Source organism: Pleuronectes platessa, chromosome 4, assembly GCF_947347685.1.
Source record: "Pleuronectes platessa chromosome 4, fPlePla1.1, whole genome shotgun sequence".
Lineage (NCBI taxonomy): Eukaryota > Metazoa > Chordata > Actinopteri > Pleuronectiformes > Pleuronectidae > Pleuronectes > Pleuronectes platessa.
This window is the reverse complement of record NC_070629.1, coordinates 11560474-11581804: the sequence shown is the minus strand read 5'-3', so window position 1 is coordinate 11581804 and position 21331 is coordinate 11560474. Positions and strand designations below refer to the sequence as shown.

The 21331-nt window shown below is 43.0% G+C and overlaps 1 protein-coding gene across 2 annotated transcripts in view; it reads left to right on the top strand.

Annotated features, from left to right (window-relative positions):
- The window catches only part of pbx3b (pre-B-cell leukemia homeobox 3b), a 57991-nt gene extending 40455 nt beyond the window's left edge, over positions 1-17536 (top strand). The window contains exons 3-10 of one of the 2 annotated variants that reach the window (XM_053420845.1): positions 4366-4607; positions 5452-5642; positions 6703-6838; positions 7645-7674; positions 11718-11883; positions 13007-13119; positions 13995-14072; positions 15833-17536. In XM_053420845.1, the coding sequence (XP_053276820.1) occupies positions 4366-4607; positions 5452-5642; positions 6703-6838; positions 7645-7674; positions 11718-11883; positions 13007-13119; positions 13995-14072; positions 15833-15925 (1049 nt within the window). In that variant the 3' untranslated portion in view covers positions 15926-17536. The remainder of the gene's footprint in view (positions 1-4365; positions 4608-5451; positions 5643-6702; positions 6839-7644; positions 7675-11717; positions 11884-13006; positions 13120-13994; positions 14073-15832) is intronic. The other variant, XM_053420846.1, reaches the window with a different exon arrangement.
- Positions 17537-21331: the final 3795 nt, after the last annotated feature.

Below are 21331 nucleotides of genomic sequence, written 5' to 3'. Positions count from 1 at the left end.
GGGGTGATCAGCTCACTCTACAAAGAAAGTGAAGCACAAAGTGGCAAATGTGCTCCGGCTTCCCCACAGTGCGGTATCAGGTATGGTAATTACTCTGCCATTAACATTGGGAATACTTAATGTGTATTAATGTGTTAATGGCATGTTAATTACTGTACATGCTAGTGAGAGCCCGCAGGCGTTCTCTCAGATTCTTTGTGCCATGTGGATGTAGGCCAAGCTTAAAAAAGCCTTTAAGAGCGTCGATGAAAGAGGATCCTTATGTTTCATTTGTCAGAACAAAAGATTTCCGATGGTAATTTGATCCAGCTCCGCGCTTCTGGAGCTGAAAGTCACTGATCCAGGCGCCACGACAAAGGAGATGATATGAAGTCAAAGGAGACGTGGAGCACGGCTGTAGTGACACTGGCCTCTTTGTGAAATAGATACTTTAAGCCCTCTGTAGTCTCTGGTGTGTTGCTTTGGCAGCGGGTTTTAATAACACGGTGGATTAGAAGCCTTGGATCATGAGTGCCAAGCCCGAGTTAAAGCTCACCTTGGATGAGCCTCACTCACAGGCTGGATGCCACGGTCCTCCTCCTCCTCCTCCACCTCCTCCTCCTCCTCCTCCACCACCTCCTCCTCCTCCTCCTCCTCCCTGCTCACCGCGTCTACTCCACGGCTTTAAGAGAGATGACCTTTGCAAATATTGACAGAAAATAAATTCCGTTTCGATTAGTTAGCTTTGGGAGACCTTTGCGGATCAATGCAATTAGATGAACAGAGTGTCGATACGTGGCCGGAGCCGTTCACTGGGAGGCACTGGTAAGGAGAGAGGCAGCAGGGGGTCAGGGTTACTTGTAATGAACAGGATGTTTTTGGAGTCACGGTGTGTAATGTCAAACCCAAGCAAAAATGAGTGCACTGCATCACGTCCTGCTTGCAGCATGGAACATTTCACTTAGAAAAGCATTGCAAGAAAAATATATATAACAAAGAAATATCTGGCTTCACCTGCACAGACCAATACCTCCAGTGCATTTTGTGGCGTCTGACCGTGAAGCCGGCACAGCAGAATGAGGTGAAGAAACCCATCGCCACCTCTTCCCTCTTCCATAGGCCGCATTATCCCAGCAGGACTCTTGCCTTTATGGCTCTCCTGCTCACACTTCAGAGATGAGAGCAAACAAGAAGCGGGCCAAAGGTCAGCTAAACCCACAGAATAAAGGAGGGCACTAGGGAGAGGTGGGAGGCAAGGAGAGGAGAGCGGGCCCTAGCAGGGCTTAGATCACTGCCAGGGCGTCAAGCAGCGAATGATGTACGAGACAGCAGCCGCCAAACCCGGAAATGATTATAACCAGAGAACAGGGGAGAGTGTATGAGAGGAAAGGGGCTGCATTGTCTTTATCTGTCGAATTTGATACTTCCTCACATCTGATAGAGGCGGTGAAACCTGTAAAAAATGAAAAGGAGAACCACCGCTGACTGATAGGGATGGATTGATCACAGTGTCTCCTTTTGTCCCAGCCACAGAGGAGAAACGAGGAACAATCATATAGGCAAGTGCTCCTTCCCCGGCTACTCCACCTGTATTGTTAAATGACAAATGGGGCTGATTAAGGACATGTTACATTATTACTACAATTTCAGGATTTTTTTCCTCCTTCTTTACATCATTAAGTGCGCTCTGGTAATTAAGTGAGCCGGCATCATCGCAGTTTTTTGTGAAATAACTAGACCACGTATGGATTTCTCATTCTCAAGTTCCCTTCGCTCGCAGGCTTCACCAAGGTGACACGACTCCCGCACTTTCCCTCTGCACCCAGATTAATCCCACTTTGACTGTGGAGGTGGATTAGAGCTAAACTCGGGGCCCCAAACTTGTTTTAATACCCATATCATCAGACAAAAACAGGATAAAGATTTGAGCAGCAATGCAGGGCTCGAATGTGGCTTTGCAAGTTACTATACAGATTTGTCAACCACACAGCAAATTAAAGATATTATCTCGCTGCCGAGCCTATTTTGGTGGAAGTTGTGTGATGATGCAGAGCTCAGACATTGAATCCACAATCCTCCAACAAAGGTGCACGTACAGAGACAGAGATACATTTGCACTGGTTTCGAAGATAGTATTTTTTCTATGGACCATATTTTCTGTATAAATAGTTTTTTCTTTTTTAATTTTTAGCATTTCTGTGCTTGAGACGGAGGCATCCTCCCTCCCAACATGTGCGTTATGAATGACCAGCCAGAGCTGCTCTGGCACAAATGCACCCTGGTGGACTCCTGCAGGGCCGTCTGCTTCTCAGGGCAGCGCTGTAATCATTTTTATCCTGCTGATTTCCCAAATAGAAATGGACACGTATGATAAAAATGTCACGGCCACTCCACATGTCAGGGCACTAACAGGATTACATGTCACTTTCTAATGTCTCGCTCTGTTTTCCTTTGCCATGAATGGCGACATTATGGCGCACAGGAACTTTGAGGTAATATATGGTAAGAGACAAGTAGCTCTTTATGGCCTGTGATTATTTAGTTTGAATGAAACCAGTGATTTATGCCCATTTAGCTGAAAAGCCCTGTAAATTCCCTCAGCTGCATTTCCCCTGGATGTAGAGTGAGTGGAGTGAAAGTGACAACTGGGTTCGGTGTGGAAATGTATGCCGCGTCCCACAGTTATATTTAATATACCTGACATGAAAAACGTGCCTACCTACTTACCACCACCCACAGCACAAAGGAAAGTGCAGCCCGCTGAGCTGGGAGCTGAATCAGAGAGAGGGAGTAAATACTGAATTAGGAAAATATGAAGCGTGGTGGCAGACAAAGCACCAGCTATTAGAGCATGTTGAGATATGTAGCCGGGCATCTGGTGGGTCAACATTTGAATCATGTGGCGTTTCTTTCATGCCACACAAACTGGAATGGAAACGGCCGAGCCTGTCCAGAACGAGTGCTCTGGGTGGAGCTGTGCAGATGCAGTGTGATGTGGACGAGGGTTAGTGGAGCAGCGGCATATTGTCCACATGGATGGCTTGGCTCTGCAAGCCTGATGGAGCCTTGTCCAGCATCTCAATGTCTCCAACACAAATAGCCACATTCATCCACTCCTCTCACACCATTACACCTAAAAGACTCAAAGCCAGCCGATCCATAAATAGAGCCAAATTTGTTTTTCAGCGGGCACCGCAGTCGAACAAAACACCGACAGAGATGAAAACATCAGAGGAGTGGCTACGATATCACGGGCTTCCTAATTTCTTTTTTATTCAGGGATGGTGTTTGTGAGAGAGAGTGTTGTGCCTCCTGCGGATGGAGGGCAGGGTCAGTCGGTCAGCGCTTGGTTAAAGGGCCTCTCTGATTGCACGCCTACTGGCTGGCACAATAGAGCCACTAATCTTCTTATTTACAATCCAGAGGCCGGCCATATCTTAATGAAGCTGTAATGAGCTGTTGAAAAGCCCTGAATTGCAGGAGGGATTATTGAATTGAAACAACTCTGGTAATCATAACGTTCGAGTAGCCACTCAGTATTTACTGCCCATTGAGCTACATTTCTATCCACTTATTAGACTGGATGGCTCAAGCTTTTTTTTTCTTTTTTTCTTCTGATTCCGACCCCGCTGTGTTTTGTGTTTGTTTATTCTCTGCAAAGCCAGGCTTTGTGGTTGCATTGCCAATGCGTCCAGGTGTGCACGTATGCTATCTGCTGGGTGATTACGACTCGCTGACAAACTGGCGAGACCGAAAACCAGAGGAAATAAACAGCGGGGATCTGAGAACAAAAACGAGCACTTAGCATAAAATGGACTCTGCCGTAGTCTGCTGCATTCTGATTCTTTTTTTCACTAGCAACATTTGGAATACTACAAAATCCGGACTAAGAAATAATCACAGCAATCAAACTCTACAGGCAAATTGAAATGAAGGAAACGACAGTTGCTTTGTGGAGTTCGCAGCGTTTCTCTGTGTCAAAGACTGAGACACTTACTAGAGGTATAGTTTTCTGTTTAGCATCCTTTCACAGAGTAGAAGTGCCACTTCACCATTGAGCATTTGTCAGTTTATGGATGTTGCTGTCATGTCAGCCTTCCTGTACACACATTGTGCAGCGCAGTGTGTAAATAAAAGAGAGCAGGCTTAGACATGGGCGACGGGAACACGCCGCACACACACACAGACGGCACGTCTCACTTCCCACCTGCAGAGGAAACACCACGCTGTAGCAGACTGCGCTGGCTTAATCATTTTAATCTCACTTAACTATCCAGTCTGGGCCAATTTGATCGGTTTTATTTCCATTTTTTTAATATCAGTCCTAACGTGCCCCTGGATGCCATTAGCTGACCCCGTGTTCCTGTTTGCTTTGTGTTGCTGCAGGTCTCAGCATCCGCGGTGCCCAGGAGGAGGACCCCCCCGACCCCCAGCTCATGCGCTTAGACAACATGCTGCTGGCGGAGGGCGTGGCGGGACCGGAGAAAGGAGGCGGGTCCGCCGCCGCCGCAGCAGCAGCCGCGGCCTCGGGCGGAGCGGCCGACAACTCCATCGAACATTCCGACTACAGAGCCAAACTCACCCAGATCAGACAGATTTATCACACAGAGCTGGAGAAATACGAACAGGTAAGGACGGGTACACCACGCCCACCCCTCCATGCACCTTTCTGTATCTGAGAATAAGGGAATAGCATGTATGCATTCAAGCGAGCCCATTACTCCACATTACTTCAGAGCAGCTTATTCCCTTCATTACCAAAGTGTAAGTGTGACGGAGGAAAGTGTGTTGTCAGCCTGGGAAAAAAAATGTCACTGTGTTGTAGTTGATCACAGAGATCCAAAGGAGTGCCTTAATCATCTGTGTTAAATGAAAGTATGATCATCTCCTTCACCTAGCACTTTGAGCTCGCCATTAAACACAGAGGCATTATGGGTTGAAAATAGAAGGTGCAACAGTGATGCCTCAGCAAGCCAGCGAGGTAAATTAGACTAATTTACTCGGCGCTCTCCAAGAGAGGAGGTGGGTACGTGGGGGCACGCGGCACTTCGCCTGGAGTAAATGCATCTTTCTTAAGGGTCTTTCCAGGTTTTAATTATCTAAATGTAAATACTTAACGAATTTTACTCAGAGTAATGAGCTAAAGTGTGCACTACGTAAATGAGTTATTCTAATTAATCATGTATGAACCGGTTTAACGAAAAGCTGTTTAAATTCACTCTGCGTTAGGGCCGGGCCAAATTGCAAATCTGCATTCACAGTATATGCAGAGATTGGCTTCACCTATTATGTCGTCAACTGTAATATGTAGATGGTGCACTCACATGAAGCTGTCAGCAGTTTGCATGTAACGGTCTCTTTTTCCGATGGGAGAAGAAACAAGAGTTTTCTAAGTACTAAAAGAATCTCACTGCTGTGACTCAGGATATTAACAGGACTCACTTCTGCTGTTTCCGTCTTTTCTTTCGTCAGGCGTGTAATGAATTCACCACACATGTGATGAACCTGCTGAGGGAACAGTCGCGCACGCGGCCCATCTCTCCCAAAGAGATCGAGCGCATGGTGGGAATCATCCACCGCAAGTTCAGCTCCATCCAGATGCAACTGAAGCAGAGCACCTGTGAGGCTGTCATGATCCTGCGCTCCAGATTCCTTGATGCCAGGTCAGTGGATTGTGTGTGTACAGTGTATATACCATACATGTACGTGTGTGTATGTGTGGTGTGTGTGTGTGTTATTTGTCGCTTCTGTATGACCCATATATGAGCAAATCCATTGGGCGAGGTCATTTTTAGACTTTGTGCAGGTCTGAACTTTGTTTTCTGTTCCTCTCACTTTTTTTCTGGCACAACCCGCAGCATGGGCGCTGCAGAGATGCATGATTTTAATTATGTCCATGTTCCTCACATTATCCATTTTCAAGACAATCATGCCCTCACACCTGAGAGCAGTTACGACCCAAATGAAATGGGGACCGAGTCGAGTGCGTAATGGATGGCGGGGAGGTCATCAGCAGGTGTTGTGGATTACTCTAATCACTAACAGCGCGGCGGCGGCGGTGCCGTGTGGCGCTCGGCTGAGAGCGGCACAAGTTTCGGGGCCAAACAAGCCAAGTGGAAGCACATTTGCTGCCCACTGCCTGTGTGAAGCGCGGTAAACAAGGCAAACTAAGCAAATGCTCAACAACATGATAAGTAGTGCCCTTGGGAGGGAAGGGGACCCAGATCTAGTTAGAGTTGGCTTGTTTCTGCTGGAGATCCCCGGGGCTGTGGCACTTCAGGAACAATGCTCAACTGTGCATGCCGTGATTTCTATAATGTACCGAGATGCCCTCCGACTGGGCCCTGCGCTCCGTCACCAAGCCCACCCATCCACTGCACTAAACTCCACAGATTACACGCTTGGACTGGAGATTGGAGACCAACAGACCAAATTAAACATTGTATGTGTTTTCGTGACTGTGTGTGTGTGTGTGTGTGCGTGTGTGTGTGGTTGTGCGCTTGTCACTTTATTGGTCGAATCCGGTCTTCTGTGTGTTGATGGGCCTCTTGGAGCAGGACACGATATTCTGCTCCTGAGGGCCCCTTAGAGCCCATTCCTCATTATTTTCACCATTTATGTGTAAGATTGATTGTGCAATTTGTGCGATCCAAATGGATGAGTTAATGCTGGTCCCCACTAATAGGCTTGCCCTGCCTTTCTCTCGTTTCTCTTCCCACTCAGGCGGAAAAGGAGAAACTTCAGCAAGCAGGCGACGGAAATTCTGAACGAGTATTTCTACTCGCACCTCAGCAACCCATATCCCAGCGAGGAGGCTAAGGAGGAGCTGGCCAAGAAGTGCAGCATCACAGTTTCCCAGGTGGGTAGTGCACATCCTATACCAGTAGCTGGTGGGTAATCAGTGTGGGGAAAGGCTAGAGCCTAGAGGGATAGTTACACCACTGAGACACAATGTCCTTACCTAACCTTGACATTGTGACTGCCTAATGATGCTTCAGTCAAGGCTGGTCCCAGTCAGTCAGAGCAGGGCCACTGGGAGGGGGAGGCCTATATCATCTTGGCCTCAATCAAAGCACTATGCTGTCCTTCCTTAGCCACCCCAGCGCTGGGTCCCCTGCCATTTCCCCCCCTCCCTCATTCCCATCCACCATGTGTGCTCTCTCTCTGCTGCTCAGGTCATAAGCTAGAAAGACAAAACCCAAAAAATGGCATCATCCATTACTTTAAGAAAAGTCTGCTGCTTCAAAGCACCAGACGATACTGGGAATTTATTTGTACGGTTGCTGTTCAAGCGACCCGGCGGGACTCTGCTAATTCACAGTTATATTTTAGACGTAAAGATGCGACTATCCCACCTTTATATATAAATATATATATATATACAGCACAGCCTCCTTGTTCCTGAAGGCAATATCTCTCACACCTAACCCCCACATCCAAAGTATTATTATCCTGTGCTCTTTCTTTTTTCCTGCTATGATTGTGACTACTATCTACGCTATTGTTCTGTGGTTGTCCTCATGAGACACAATATCAGAGAAACGTGAATCTATACAATAATCTGCAGTGTTTTTTTTGCTGTGTGGGGAGGGGGTGTTGAGGGGTATATTGAGTGTAGTCATGAAGAGTCAGATACTGTAAAAGCCCATTCTTTTTTGCCTTCAGGGGGTGGGAAGCACCATCACAGTATCACAGGTATGTCATAACTTCTCCTGATCCACTGTTTTTCATTTTTTTGTATCTCGTTTTTGTTTATGTATGTAATAGCCTCACAGTTTTGCCACTGCACAGAAACTCCCTCCCTCACACTGTACTGGATAAATGCTAATGTCATCCTGTAGAGTGTAAAGTTTTGAACTGACATTTCTGAAAAGAGACGGATATGAATTTTCAGCATTTACATCCTAGCTCTCAGTCACACCAGAACACAGACTCTATCTGGTCGATCCATACCTTTGCACTACACCCATGTTATCGCCATATTATGTGTGTACAAATGTGTCACATGAAATATTTCACTTTTTGGCTATTGTTTACCACCTTATTAATTTATTGTTTTGTTTGTTGTAGAGCTTTGACTAATTCTGTGGTCTCCTGAAAACCTCAATCTGCACTCTGAGTTTATTTCCCCCCACACCCACCTCGTGTTCACAGTGTGCTTTGTGGCAGGTAAAAGAAAATGTCCACGGACCCTCACAGATGGAGCTCCGGTGTGTTTTCTGAGTGCCTCGCAAATAAATAATAAAAAAATAAAAAACAGGCCACTGTATCAGTTCCCAGGAGAACAGATCAGCCCGTGCAGAAATTAGAGGGCTTTTAAAAATTCACTTGAACCTCATCTCGGGTCCCATTTGTGGCGCGCTCCTCGACAAGCAGAGGCCAACGGCAGACGCTGTTATTGACTTATTCTTAGTGCTTAGGCTCATTTTAAGTGAATAACAAAGCCGGCTGCTCGAGATGTGGCCGAGCACGCCATAAGTTATCCCTCGCCGGGCCCCGCCCCCTTCCAGAGTCGCAGACCTGGCTGGCTGCGGCCTCACTGAGTGCTCAGCTTAGTCATTTCTTTTTTCAAACAAACCCCCCCCCCACCCATCCCCCCAAACTCTTTGCACAAGCAGTTCATTAAGTAAAAACCATCCATTGTGAATGGTATGCCAATATCAGTCTGCAGCTCTGCTCAATACATTGTCACTGACGAAACTCCCTGCATCATTTTTAGCAGGGATCGTTTTTTAAATGCAAGAGGTCGCCGCTGCAGAAAACAAAGTGTCTTCACCTCAGGAGATTCCTGCACAAATCCACAAATCCACTTCTTTCATATTTAAATGCTGCAACCTTGAATGAATAGAAATCATTTAATTTTTGAATCCTGGTTGTTTAAATAGTGCAATGAGCTATCGGAAATCATTTGACGTATTAAGTGTTGCTCTCTTAATGCAGGATGCCGTCTTATCCCCTCTGTCACGTTGCATGTTTCATGCTGGGCTCCTGAATGAAGGCATGGGATTGGATGGCCGTGGTCTGTGTCAGGGTTTACAGACGCTATGAGTGTTTGCTATAATCTGTGTGAATGGCTCAACATTCGAGCCAAGCGCCAGCACAAAGCTTCATTTACATTATTTCGATTTGCAGACATTTTTCTCCTGAGCGACACTTCTCAATATTTCAGCTCGGTGAATTTAGAGAAGACTTGAGCTCTTATCCATTATTGATGCCGCCTTTATAATTGATGGTATCGCAGCCAGCGAGACCACCTTTGTATTTGTTATTGACGGCTTACGGTGGTACGACCCCAGATATATTGAGATCATAGACAGATCATGCATTGCCCTACATCGACCAGCGAGGAGTATTGACCTGAAATGGGGTGAAATAGTTTGAATTATTTACTACAGCCTCCGCAGCCTCTCCAGTGGGCAGCGGTGAAAGCAGCAGTGGCGTGCATGGTCATTATACAACCGCTGCCTCTGAGGCTGCTGATGTCAGGTAATTCAGTCTCACAACCTGGTTCTCAACCACACAACACAGGAGTCAATTGAATGCATGGCCTGCCACGAGATAAAAGGGGAATTAGTTTCTGTAGATTGGGTTGTGCTCCACACCTTACAGTGCCGTGCATTTGTTCAATATTTAGGTAAACCGGAGAATCGCTAGCTCCAGAGTTCAGTGGGCAGGAGAGGAATGTGTGTGTGTGCAGAATGGAGAAGGGTGGTGTAGCGTCTGGAGGATTTGATGCCAACACTGCTGAGGCTGTCCATGCTTCTAACACCATGCAGTGGTAGAATACAGTCATAACACACTCCATCACCGAGGACAAGAGCAGATTAAAGTTAAAAAAAACATGTTTAACAGTTACTTTTTCTTAAGACAACATGTCAAGTTTTACTAAAACACATAGAATTGCTGCAGATCACTGACAAGCAAGTGTGTATCTGCAGTTAAAACGCATGCACAGTGTGTCTACATGTGCAAACACTGCAGCTGTGTAGCTGTTTAACACTGTCTGCGTGGACGTATTGTAGAATTAAACAGACTGATGAGCTTCACCCAGCGTGTCCTATGGTGTTCTCGGGGTTTGTGGGCACTTTGTGAGCTGTCTCAAAGACTGAGGATATTGTATCTTCTCTGCTTCTACAATCCACGATAAGCAGGTTAAGTAAAAAGGATGATGGCCAGGGCTTTCATTGCTTCCAATTAAACCTTGCTTGTTAGTTTAACCTCTAGGTAAACCCATCAAACAATTGATGTCAAGGAAACCCCGCCAACAGTGGGCCTCGCTTGAATGGTCATTAATTTTAATTGCCTAGATATTAAAGATTTAGAGCACAGAGACGTGCAGGATAGAAATGATCTGATGTCCTGCAAATCCAGTCGGTTTTCACGCCACGGCATTGGCGGGCTGCTGGGGATATTAAAATTTAAGCACATGGGTGGAAATTAAATAAAGCGTCATTAGGGGCAGCTGCACTTTGGCTGGTCCAGCCGTGGGGCTGCAGGGCCTGAGAGGGGGGCAGCAGCAGCAGCCCAGCGACAAGACACTCTAATTTATAGGACCATTAAAAACAAGCATCATCTCATTATTATTCCACTGTTATTGCAGAGCCAGCATTCACACATACGGCTCACCCCTCGTACAACTTTTCCGTCTGACTGATGTTGGACGTCATTATTACAGTTCTACAAAAATTAGCATTTCCTACAGCTCTAACGATAAACACACGACCAGATTCAGACATTAATGGCAACTCAATACTTCCCCGTGCCTGAAGAGTTCAATTTGACTTGGGTGAAATATTTAAGTTTACGTTTTTTTAAGACACATTTTCAACCAACACTGCCAAACCAATAATCTGTGTTTACTGCTTCACACGTCTGCAGGTCTTTACTATCCAGCTCCAGTTTCTGATTACAAACTCAAGTTGCATCTCGAATCACTGAGCTCATACACACACACACACACACACACACACACACACACACACACACACACACACACACACACACACACACACACAAACACGTACATGTTTAATAGCTGTTTTACTGTTGTGTTACTAATCCCAGTACAGCTACACAGGCCAACCATTAAGGGTGAATGCTCATGAAGATTTGTATGCATGCTTTAACTTACATAAGGATTAGTAATTTAGTCAAATATTAACATTTAACACAACATGCTTTGTTTTCCATTTTTCTCTATAGGGTATAATGTTATGTTTAGCCTTATACATGACAAACTTATATATAACTTGCAATCCGCTATATTGGCCCTGAGTTAAACAATTGTACATTTATATTTAAAAAACAAAATTCCTCATATATACATTTACATGAGGTGTCAATCATTCCGACTCACTTCAGAGGGTAAAACATGAACATTCATCTATTTCAAGGAGGGAAATGTCAGACTATGTATCCTTAACAACCGAACCTGATATGAGAAATATATATAATACATTGACTTTAGTGTGTGAACAGTAGGAGCCCCTTGTGTTTTAGTTCCGTCAGGAGATCTGAGAGCATGTCGCGCTCCCATCCATGAGAAGACACAAGTGGCTCCTGATTATGGCTTAATTAGCTCGTGTACCCGGCGGACATTATTCTGCAGGGGCTGGGAATTGGGTACTTGATGGACCCAAACATGACATCTTGAAACAATCACACTGCTCAGTGCACGGTGCTGTAGCTGACTGACGTCTGACTCCTCTGCTCCTCCTCCCTCTGCTCTCCCTTCACAGGTGTCCAACTGGTTTGGCAACAAAAGGATCCGGTACAAGAAAAATATCGGCAAGTTTCAGGAAGAGGCCAACCTGTATGCCGCCAAGACTGCTGTAAATGCGGCACACGCCGCAGCCACTGCAGTGCAGAACAGCCAGGCCAACTCCCCTACCACACCTAACTCCGGTAGGCACTCCTCCATATAGACAACAAAACAATAAAATAAAAAGATCTGCCCTCTACCTCAGCCCTTAACCTGCTGCCTACATGCCTCACTCTCTCATGCACCATTCACACAGGCAAGAGTGACAGGCTCTGCTCCCAGCTGTGGGATCACAGTGTCTCCTGTCTATAAGACAGTTGATGCCAAGCAAAGTCATGCATAAAGAGACTGTTCCTGACTTGTGAACCGAGAACACGTGTATTTTTGGCAAAAAAAAGAAAAAAAGAAAAGATAGATTCCAGAATGATACCATGGGATTTGTATTCCCCTGACTTCCTGTCAGCTTCCTGTCATTTGTAATGCAACCGTACGCAGTCCCTCTGAGTGGTAGTCTGTTTTTGCACAATACAGAGAAATATAATTGCTGGTAGCATTTAACCTAAAGTAATATTATTATATTTAAGTGACATCGTATGCAGATCGTTTTGAATAATGGAATAAAAAGCAGAGCCCTTGTTTAGTGATGAGATGATGTAATGCTGCGTTAGGACTAGGTTGACCTGAGTCGGGATGTGGTCAGCTTATGAAGTGGTCCCTTTTTCTTGCACCCAGGATTCCAGATGAAAGATGAAGAGTTTCAGCTGGATTCTGCAGAGAGCAAAAACACTCTTTTAAGCAACATGTTTACTGGTACTGGTCTTTTCATAAGCTTCTTATTGTCCTTGTCATTTTACCCTGTGATACTGTACCTCCCTGCCAAAGTTAGACTGGATGTAGGTGGATGTGGAACAATTGGGGGCTTAAGCTCCCAAACCACATATAGATCCGGTCCCTTTTGTGTCATGTGATTCTCATTTCACTCGTGTCCACCGCATTCATAAGAAAAAGATCATCCTCAGCCCCTCTGCATATCGTCCTCCTCTGTTTGTTTCTCTCCCTTGCCTCACCCCTGTAGTTGCTTGCTTTATGGGAGTCTTTCTTGCATTTCAGTGCATCTGTCTGCTTGAGTTGGGTCTGTGTATGCGGACACATGTGTGTTGCGTGTATGTCTGCGTTATTTCTGTGTGTGTGTGTGTGTGTGTGTGGGTCTGTGCTTTCCCTATAAGGCCTCTCATGTATTCAGCTACTTAAATCTTCCCTTTCCAGGTTCTTCAGGTTCTTTTAACCTCCCAAACTATGGGGACATGTTCTTGAGCATGCAGAGTCTGAATGGGGATTCTTACCAAGGGGCACAAGTCGGAGCCAATGTACAGTCACAGGTAGGATCAACAAATCAGGGACAGTTCCTGTCTACCAGTGCAGAGAGCTGTCCTTGTCTTGCCTGTGTACTGAGCCATCCACAGTGCAGTCTGAAGCACATTCAAACAAAAACAGAAAATATGAATAACACAATGCTCAGGGGACGGCGGTAAAAGGACCACAGTGAGGCGTCCGATAACAATCCATTGACCACAGTGTTTACTGACTATTTAGCTTTGGATGGAATATTTTGGCAGCCAAAATATAATCCCACCCCACTGCTTTAATGCCACAGAGCATCTTCCTGGTTTTTGCTCCAAACATTTAGCGAAACACATTTGGCTTTGACTTGAGCTCTTGGGTTGGTATTGGGTTTTTGGTACTGTGTTTTCCCCTCCCTTCTTCCTGTAATCTATATTGCTGTCTTCCTACCTCATCCTGTTATTGTGTGTTGTTGACGTCTTCCATTTTGTAAGTTTCACGCAGCTACACAGCCCACACACAACCGTGCACTTGTGAAAAATAGAAGAAACAATGCCTCCTCATGATTAGGATACAAATTTAATGTCATATTAAACAGCCATAGTGTATGTCACATTATTATCATGTATGTTCTTTTTTTTTTATTTTTATTATTATTATTATTCCATAGCCACTATAGAGAATGTAAAAGAGCATGCTGGTAGCGTACTGTCATTACTCATATTTTATTTTCATATTGTTTTCATTTGAAATTCTCTAAGCTGTGTGACACACGTGTTTGGTAGATTTGATGTCTCAGAAGTCTCTCTGTGATTTCACGTCTCTGCTGCTTCACCGAGCATGTTTACAGTTAGTGTGGTGCTGCAGCGAGACACCCAGCTGACCAGCCTGTCCACCTTGTCTGTCCCTTCAGGTGGATACCCTGCGCCATGTTATCAGTCAGACGGCAGGATACAATGATGCTCTTCGGGGAAACACCATGTACTTAAATGTAAGTAGAGGTTTTACTGGATAGACTCGATGATTGCTGGGACAAATTAGTTGAAATATGATATTTTTATACATTTTATTTAATGATACAGTCCATCCGATTGCATTGCAACAGGGGCGGATTCAGGGGAAATCTGATTGGCCCATAAGGTGGCCCCGTCCTGTTGATAGATAATGCAAAAAGAATAGTCACTTATTAAAAATACAAAATATGACAATTTCTAAGGAATTTGTATTTTCTAAACCTCTTCAAAGAACACAATGTGCTTGAACAAGGAAACATTTTCAAAATATCTTTGAGTGGCTTTGATCAAAGCTATAGAGCTGAACGTGAACAAGGAATGACTTAAATTACAGCCAGGAGATAAAATAGAAACAACCTTGCATGTGTTAACTTCCCAAATCAAATATTAGATATTGAATCTTGTCCCCTTTTCACCTGATATGAACAAAAGTAGAATTACTCAGCAGGGAAATGAAAGCTGCAACCAATCATTTCTTTGACTCAAATCGAAATTGAAGAAAATAATACAGATACTGCACAGTATCTGTATTATTTGAGCTGTTTTGAAATGCTTCACAGAATTTCTCCCTTGCCTGATCTCCATGATAAAAGATGAACATGTGATCGCCCGCAGCCCCTTCCAGACATGAATTCCATCTTCTTTGATGAGATTTGATATGGCGCCTTTTTGTAAAGCAGAGCATAATCTGGAGCTATCAGAGTAAAGATTAATTTCGTTGATGAGAGAGGATGAAGAGAGAGGGAGGGGAACAGTACCAGACAGCTCTTTCTCTCACTCATGTGTCTGCTCTTTATATTGTTATGCCTGTTGGGTGAAATGCATATATACTCACTCTAATGCTACTGAAAGCTTAAGCGTAAAAATAAGGCATAAAATTGCTGCTGGAAATTTTAAAAATATTTCTGCAAGGGGGAAAAACCCATCTCATGTAAACAAACAGTGGAGGCTGTCGCCAGCGTTCTCTGCTGCTGGTGTCATTTGGGCTTTGCTGACGCCTCATTGCTATAAGCTCTTTAGACATGTCAACTCCTCACAGGATCAAGTGTTTTCCACTTTCTCACAAGGTTTCTCACTCTCATGTGCAGCGCCGACCTGTGCCTACTGGCTCACCACAGCTCAGCGTGATCCCAGTGGAAACCCGAACCCCGACACACACGTGAAAGACGAGGAGCAGAGCGAGCGAGAGGCTCCTATTCTGTAGCGACAGCCCGGAAAGTGCCTTATAGATGTATTAGCATAGACTAACCTTTAGCTTTGTTAGTGGTGACGTACAGGGATCCAGTAAAGGCTAGGTCACGCCTGGAGCAAAGCAAAGTCAGGCTGGCTAAGACTGGCTCTCTTGGAGAGGCCCTGCCCTGTCACTTCCACTCAGCTCTCCCCACCTCACCCCCGCCCGAGCCCTCCCTCTTCCTGACTGACAGGAGAATATGTAGCGACAAGCTGTCGGCCACTACAGGAATCTGCTTAGACACTGATTTTGGGGAGAGCTCCCATTGGTCGGGACACGAGACACATTTGTTTTTCAAGAGTCTCTTTGCTGATGCTGCGGTGAAGCAAAGGATGCTCGGAGTTAGGACTCGGTGTATTTGCAGCATTTTAATATCAGCTGACAACACTTTGTTCTGCTTCCTTTCCATTTCTGGAGGGTTGTGTTACATTTCGGTTGTAACATTGTACCAGGCTCATTTTACAGAAATTGCGATTGTAATCTCAACCTCTCCCATTTGTGTCCCAGGCTAATGGGGGATGGCAAGATGCAGCGACGCCGTCTTCTGTAATCTCCCCGACAGAAGGACCTGGAAGTGTGCACTCCGATACCTCGAATTGATCCGCCATTAATGCATCTCCTCCTCAACCCGGGCATGGACTCTTTTACTGGCTGATCCAACAGCAGAGGATATTTGAAAAAAAAATCACGACAGATTTGTTTTCCTTTACCTTAAAAAATGTTCCAGCACCACGCCACACGAACAGCGTCCTCCGTCACAGACACCAAGTGATTCCTGATTGTTGATCCGTGTTTTTCTTTCTGCCTCCATAAGTCAACCATGCCCTTATTTGATTGTCACAGGAGTAAGCACACACAAATGTATAAATAAAGAACAGCCCTCAGATGTTACTCAGCAAACTTTCTCTGCTCTGAACTCAAATTACTGGAGGACACTTGTGTATTTAAGATGACATTTTAAAACGGCCATTTGTTTGATTCTTGATTCAATTACACCTCTCCATTTTGATGATTGCTTTCTCTTTGCGTTCTTACAGTACGTAGATCTAAGCAGCTGTTTTCTTTGACTGTAATGTGCTCCACATCTTGTCCAGCAACTCAACAATGCTAATGTTGACAGCTCAATGGCAGCTTTGTAGTTGCGTTCAAGATTTATTTTCGCCTTACAGCCCTATACATTAGTACCAGAGAATGACTATTCAAACTCTGGAACATAAAGAAGTGTAATTGATTGCTTGATTATAACATGACACCATTCCATATTTTATGATTTGATGTTTAGTATGTACATATGTAAACATTTTTTTGTACTGCTTATGGAAATCAACAAATCCCCCCCCAACGGTAGATCATTCCTTCATGGCACAGGAGCAGGCCCCCATTACGCAGGAAAAGTTGTACATAACATAGCTAAAGAGTAATTATACATCCCATCCGTCAATCCGCAGCTTTATTACCTCATTCAAATTCACACACACCAATAATTTCCAACTTTTCTGTAGCTTAGAGTGCTCACTTACTACCTCTAAACAAAAAATCACCACATCATCCTTTCTTTTGTCCTTATTTAATGTTTTTATGTAGTTATTTTTGATGACATCTTGTAACACTGTAAACTCTATCATTCTCTATGTAATCTAATGTATATTTTAATCTTTTAATAAAATACTGTTGCGGTACTGCAGCTTAAAAAGACAAAAATATAAAAAATGAAAATGATAACAATATTAATACCGTGAAGAAGAGATGTGGGGAGGGTGTGTGGGGGGAGGGGGGGGAGCGAGGTTACTGGTTTGTGGCTTTGACGACGGGGGTGCGATGAACATTGTTGATAAATTAACGCCAAACAGTGAAACTGTTGTAAATACTAAAGAAAAAAAAACATTTTGAATGTTGCTCATCTTGTTACTAAATCATGCAAAAAAAAAGAAAAAAATCCCTATAAAAACTGTAATGCATAGAGGTTTCAGTATTCAGAACTGTACATTTCAAGCTCTGTTCAACAGGGTGCAAGACTTCTTTTCTCTCTTTTCTATTGTATGTGATTCTGAAACTGAAAAGTCATGACAGATGATTTGTGGCAGTGATTCTAATGTATTAAAGATGTTTAGTGTTACTTTCTAACCAGACTACGCCCTGGACTGAAAAGTCTTCCTTGTGGTAGTTGTGTAATTTCAAACATGAATAAACCTTTTGCTTTCATGACAGCAAGGTGTGTCATCTTTCACGTTTGTCGCACTTTCAGTAGAAACACTCACGTGTCACAAACTGACAATAAAAAGCTGTGGACGTGCTGCACCTCAAATATCAACGCTAGACTAAATGAAGCTGCAGTTTTCCTCTCATTGATGAAAACCAGTTTACTTTGTGTGTTTTTATGAATATCACATATGTATCCTCACTTATTTATTAAAGTAATTTATTCTTCAATTACACAACTCCGTTTTAGGCTTTTGCTCTTATTTTAACTGGTGAAGAGAAGCTAAAGACCTAACCTGGCTTTGCAGCTCCTGTGCAGCTGACATGGTTAGTGCAATTAACTGAAATGTCAGCCACTTCTAATCCAGGCTATTCTGTCTGTCTGTTGTGGAAAGGCTGCCTTAATGGATCATTGGTTACCAATTCCACATGGAAATTGACATCCATTTATTCTCATTTCCTCGGCAGAGTTCTTCATTCCTGTCTCCTCCCGTGTCCAGTGTTTGTGTCTCTCTCCTTCATGGACCCTGCTGGGTTTTACAATGTAAAAACAGCTGCGGGGCCGAGCGTTTGTACAGTGCTGCAGATACAGGAGCTTATTTAATACTGTTGTGTGTGCATGCCGGTGTGCACGTGACAGTGTTTCTTTTGATTTCAACATATGAGTGCAGATGGACAGGAAACAGAGGAAAGAGATGTAACAGCCTAGCACAAGTTTAATCCAAGCGCAATGCACAGGCGGTTTTCCCAGGAGAGCACATTTGTCCACTCAACCAGTGCAGAACTTCATTCAACACCTTTTCTGAGGAAATCATATCTTTATCCTGATATAATACACACCCATGCCACAGACTTTCATCCGACACTGCGATTTCAATTTAAAAAGAAATAAGGTTGCCTTTGAAGAAAATCAAAATAGAAGCTTTATGGTTTTTCAAAACAACCACGCATATCCCTGTTTCTTTGTCAGGATTATTAATATTGATTTGATTCTGCTTATGGGATTTTTATCAACGCATCACTATTGTACTATTTAACAATAACTGCATCCGCATGAGTTTTTTCCATGGCAAACACTGCTCTGATAAAAGTGAATACTCATGCAGACAGTATTTCTTCTAACAGAAGCATTTGAAGCTCAGTCCTGCTGTACTCTGCCATTTGGATTACAATCTATTTGCTCACTCTCCCTTTACAAATATACATTTGCTTCCTCTAGTCTTCAACTATTGGGCTTTAAGTACTGCACTTAGAAAAATTGGCATCGGAACCTTTTAAATAAAGAAGCTGCATTTTCTAAGATTATGCCTATTAGAGATTTTCTGTAAGGTTCATTAAAGACTACATTTTCTAAGTAAAAGTCGCCATGAAGAGCATGCATCATTAAATATGGAAATGCAGAATTATATTAGCAATATGCACCAAGCTAGTGCCAATTAAATTAGAGAAAGATATCATTTATATTATTAAGGTAGAGTTCATATTAGATTAAATGGAAAATGTAATTCTTTCACGGTTTGATTAATTGCTTATAGTCAATTGTTCACAGAGCCATGTTATACTGCATTTCAATTGAGAGATTGTTTATATTAAAATGTAAAAAGCTGTAATTGCATCACACTATTGTTGCATTAAATTGGTTGGAGATTAAAACAGAAGTTCACAAACTGAAGTACAGGAGATCTATTTTCCACTCTTACATCTGACTTGATTCATCATTCAACCCCTTTAAACATTGAGAGTGCCTTCAACTATTATAATGTTCATGTAAGAAATGTTGGACAAATTTGAACATTCTGTAAAGCTAAGGGATTTGATTTCAGAGAGTGATATTTTGGTTGTTCACAAGACAGAGAACAATATGTTATAGCTGCATTTAATGACTGGGACAGAATGTAGAAACTTGATAAACTTATAATAAATGTTTTTTTGTTGGAAAGTCATTGGGAGGCTTTTCTTCAAACAACGCTGATTTCAGTTTTTAGTTCAGCTGAAAGTTGTTACGGGCTTGGGATCATTGTCGCTCTTTGTATATTGTTAATGATCAACAGTTAAAGTTACCGAATGCATCTGATTTAAAAACATAGAGCAAATCACACAAAGACCCAAAGAGGAGAAAGTAAGAATCATTGTTCACAGTCACTATATTGTTGAATACTTTACATTAGCAGTGCGATACAGTATAACAGGACATAACTCAGATAAACTGTGACTCATGCCTTTGGTGCTATTATCTTTAAGTGTTGGGTTTTATAATAACATGGATATTTTTTGTGAAGTGTTAATGGCAAGTGAAAGGACTGATCTATAAGCAACACCTTTTACTTTAAATTCCCCTTTAAGCAATATACGCACTATTCAAACATTTAGTAGTTTGTAATACCCTAATCTTATTGTCCACACAAACACATTTTTGTATTAATTGTCAATTAACACAATTGTAATGGTCAATTACTCAAAAGTCTCTTATGAAAATATATTTCATATAGTTATGAGAATTATGTTAATGTAGTTATATATTGTAATTATTCATAATCATTTTTATCAGATCACAACTACAATTAAGCATTTTATAAAACATTTTTTAAATAGGTATGCCACTTATATATCATATAAGATTTATATCAACTACCAGTAACAGAAGGTGGGAATTGTTTATATATATCTCTCTGCCTAGTTATCTGACCCTTAATATTTATTTTTAGTAAAGTAATGTACTTCTTCAATTTTTAATCAATGTGCATCAGTATCTGAAATAGAATAATATTCTCTCAGTGCGATGCTATGATCTAGAATTATGTTTATTGGCTTTAGTGTATGTCCACGTGGATTAAAACGAGCAAAATATGTTCTTCTTCTATATTAAGAAACAGTCATTTAGTTTGCTAGTGGTTTTCTGCGAGCAGCATTTACAGAACAGAAAATCCACTTTTTATAACAGATCTGGTTACTAATCCTATCTTCTTGAATACCCCATCTTTGGATAATAGTTTTGCTTTGTTGGAGTTTGCGGAGGACAAAATGCTCAGAGCCAGAGACATGTGTTCGTACAGTAGTTTGATTCACTGAGCAGGAGAATCATATAGCCGACTCCTGCACTGATCTCCTCAGCACCACTGACTTCTATTAAAAGGTGAGTTCTGAATGTCCTTTGATCTTAAAACAGGGGAGTTAATTTAACATCTGATCCTAGCTCCCCTTGCACTCTAAAAAGCTCAGATTTCCTTTTAACCCATCCAACCATCTCCAAGATTGCTTTAAGATTGCACGAAGACTGAGCCGATGGTGGCTTATCATAGCTTGTTGGGCAGAGGCAGGCATGTGAAGGCTTGTGACAGGAGACAGATGTTTGGCTTACCTCTTAGCAGACGCATGTCAGCAAGCAGGGGCCTTTGTGCTTCTCAAATACACTGACACCAAGTCACACAAAAAAATAGACAAACAGCAGAAAACATGGCCAGTATCTGTGGTTCTCTCCGTCTGTCTCTCCTGCAAACGCACGGCGCACAATGAAAATCCAATAATTTTATCACGCGAGTTTATTAAATCGACGGCTACTTTAATCCAAGGTTTGGAGCTTTCTAATTTAGCTTCATAAAGACCTCATCACTGAGCCACATATGTCACCATTCACTTAACTGCACAACTTACAGAGCAGGTGCAAATCACGTAGGCAGATGATAGATTTAGCGTATAGTGTGGAGCACTGTTTTATATAAAGACACTAAAGGCTCAAGTGCTGTAAGATTACAATGATTGTGGTGACATCTCTTAAAGTCGTTTGATCTATAGACGAGCAGCTCCTGC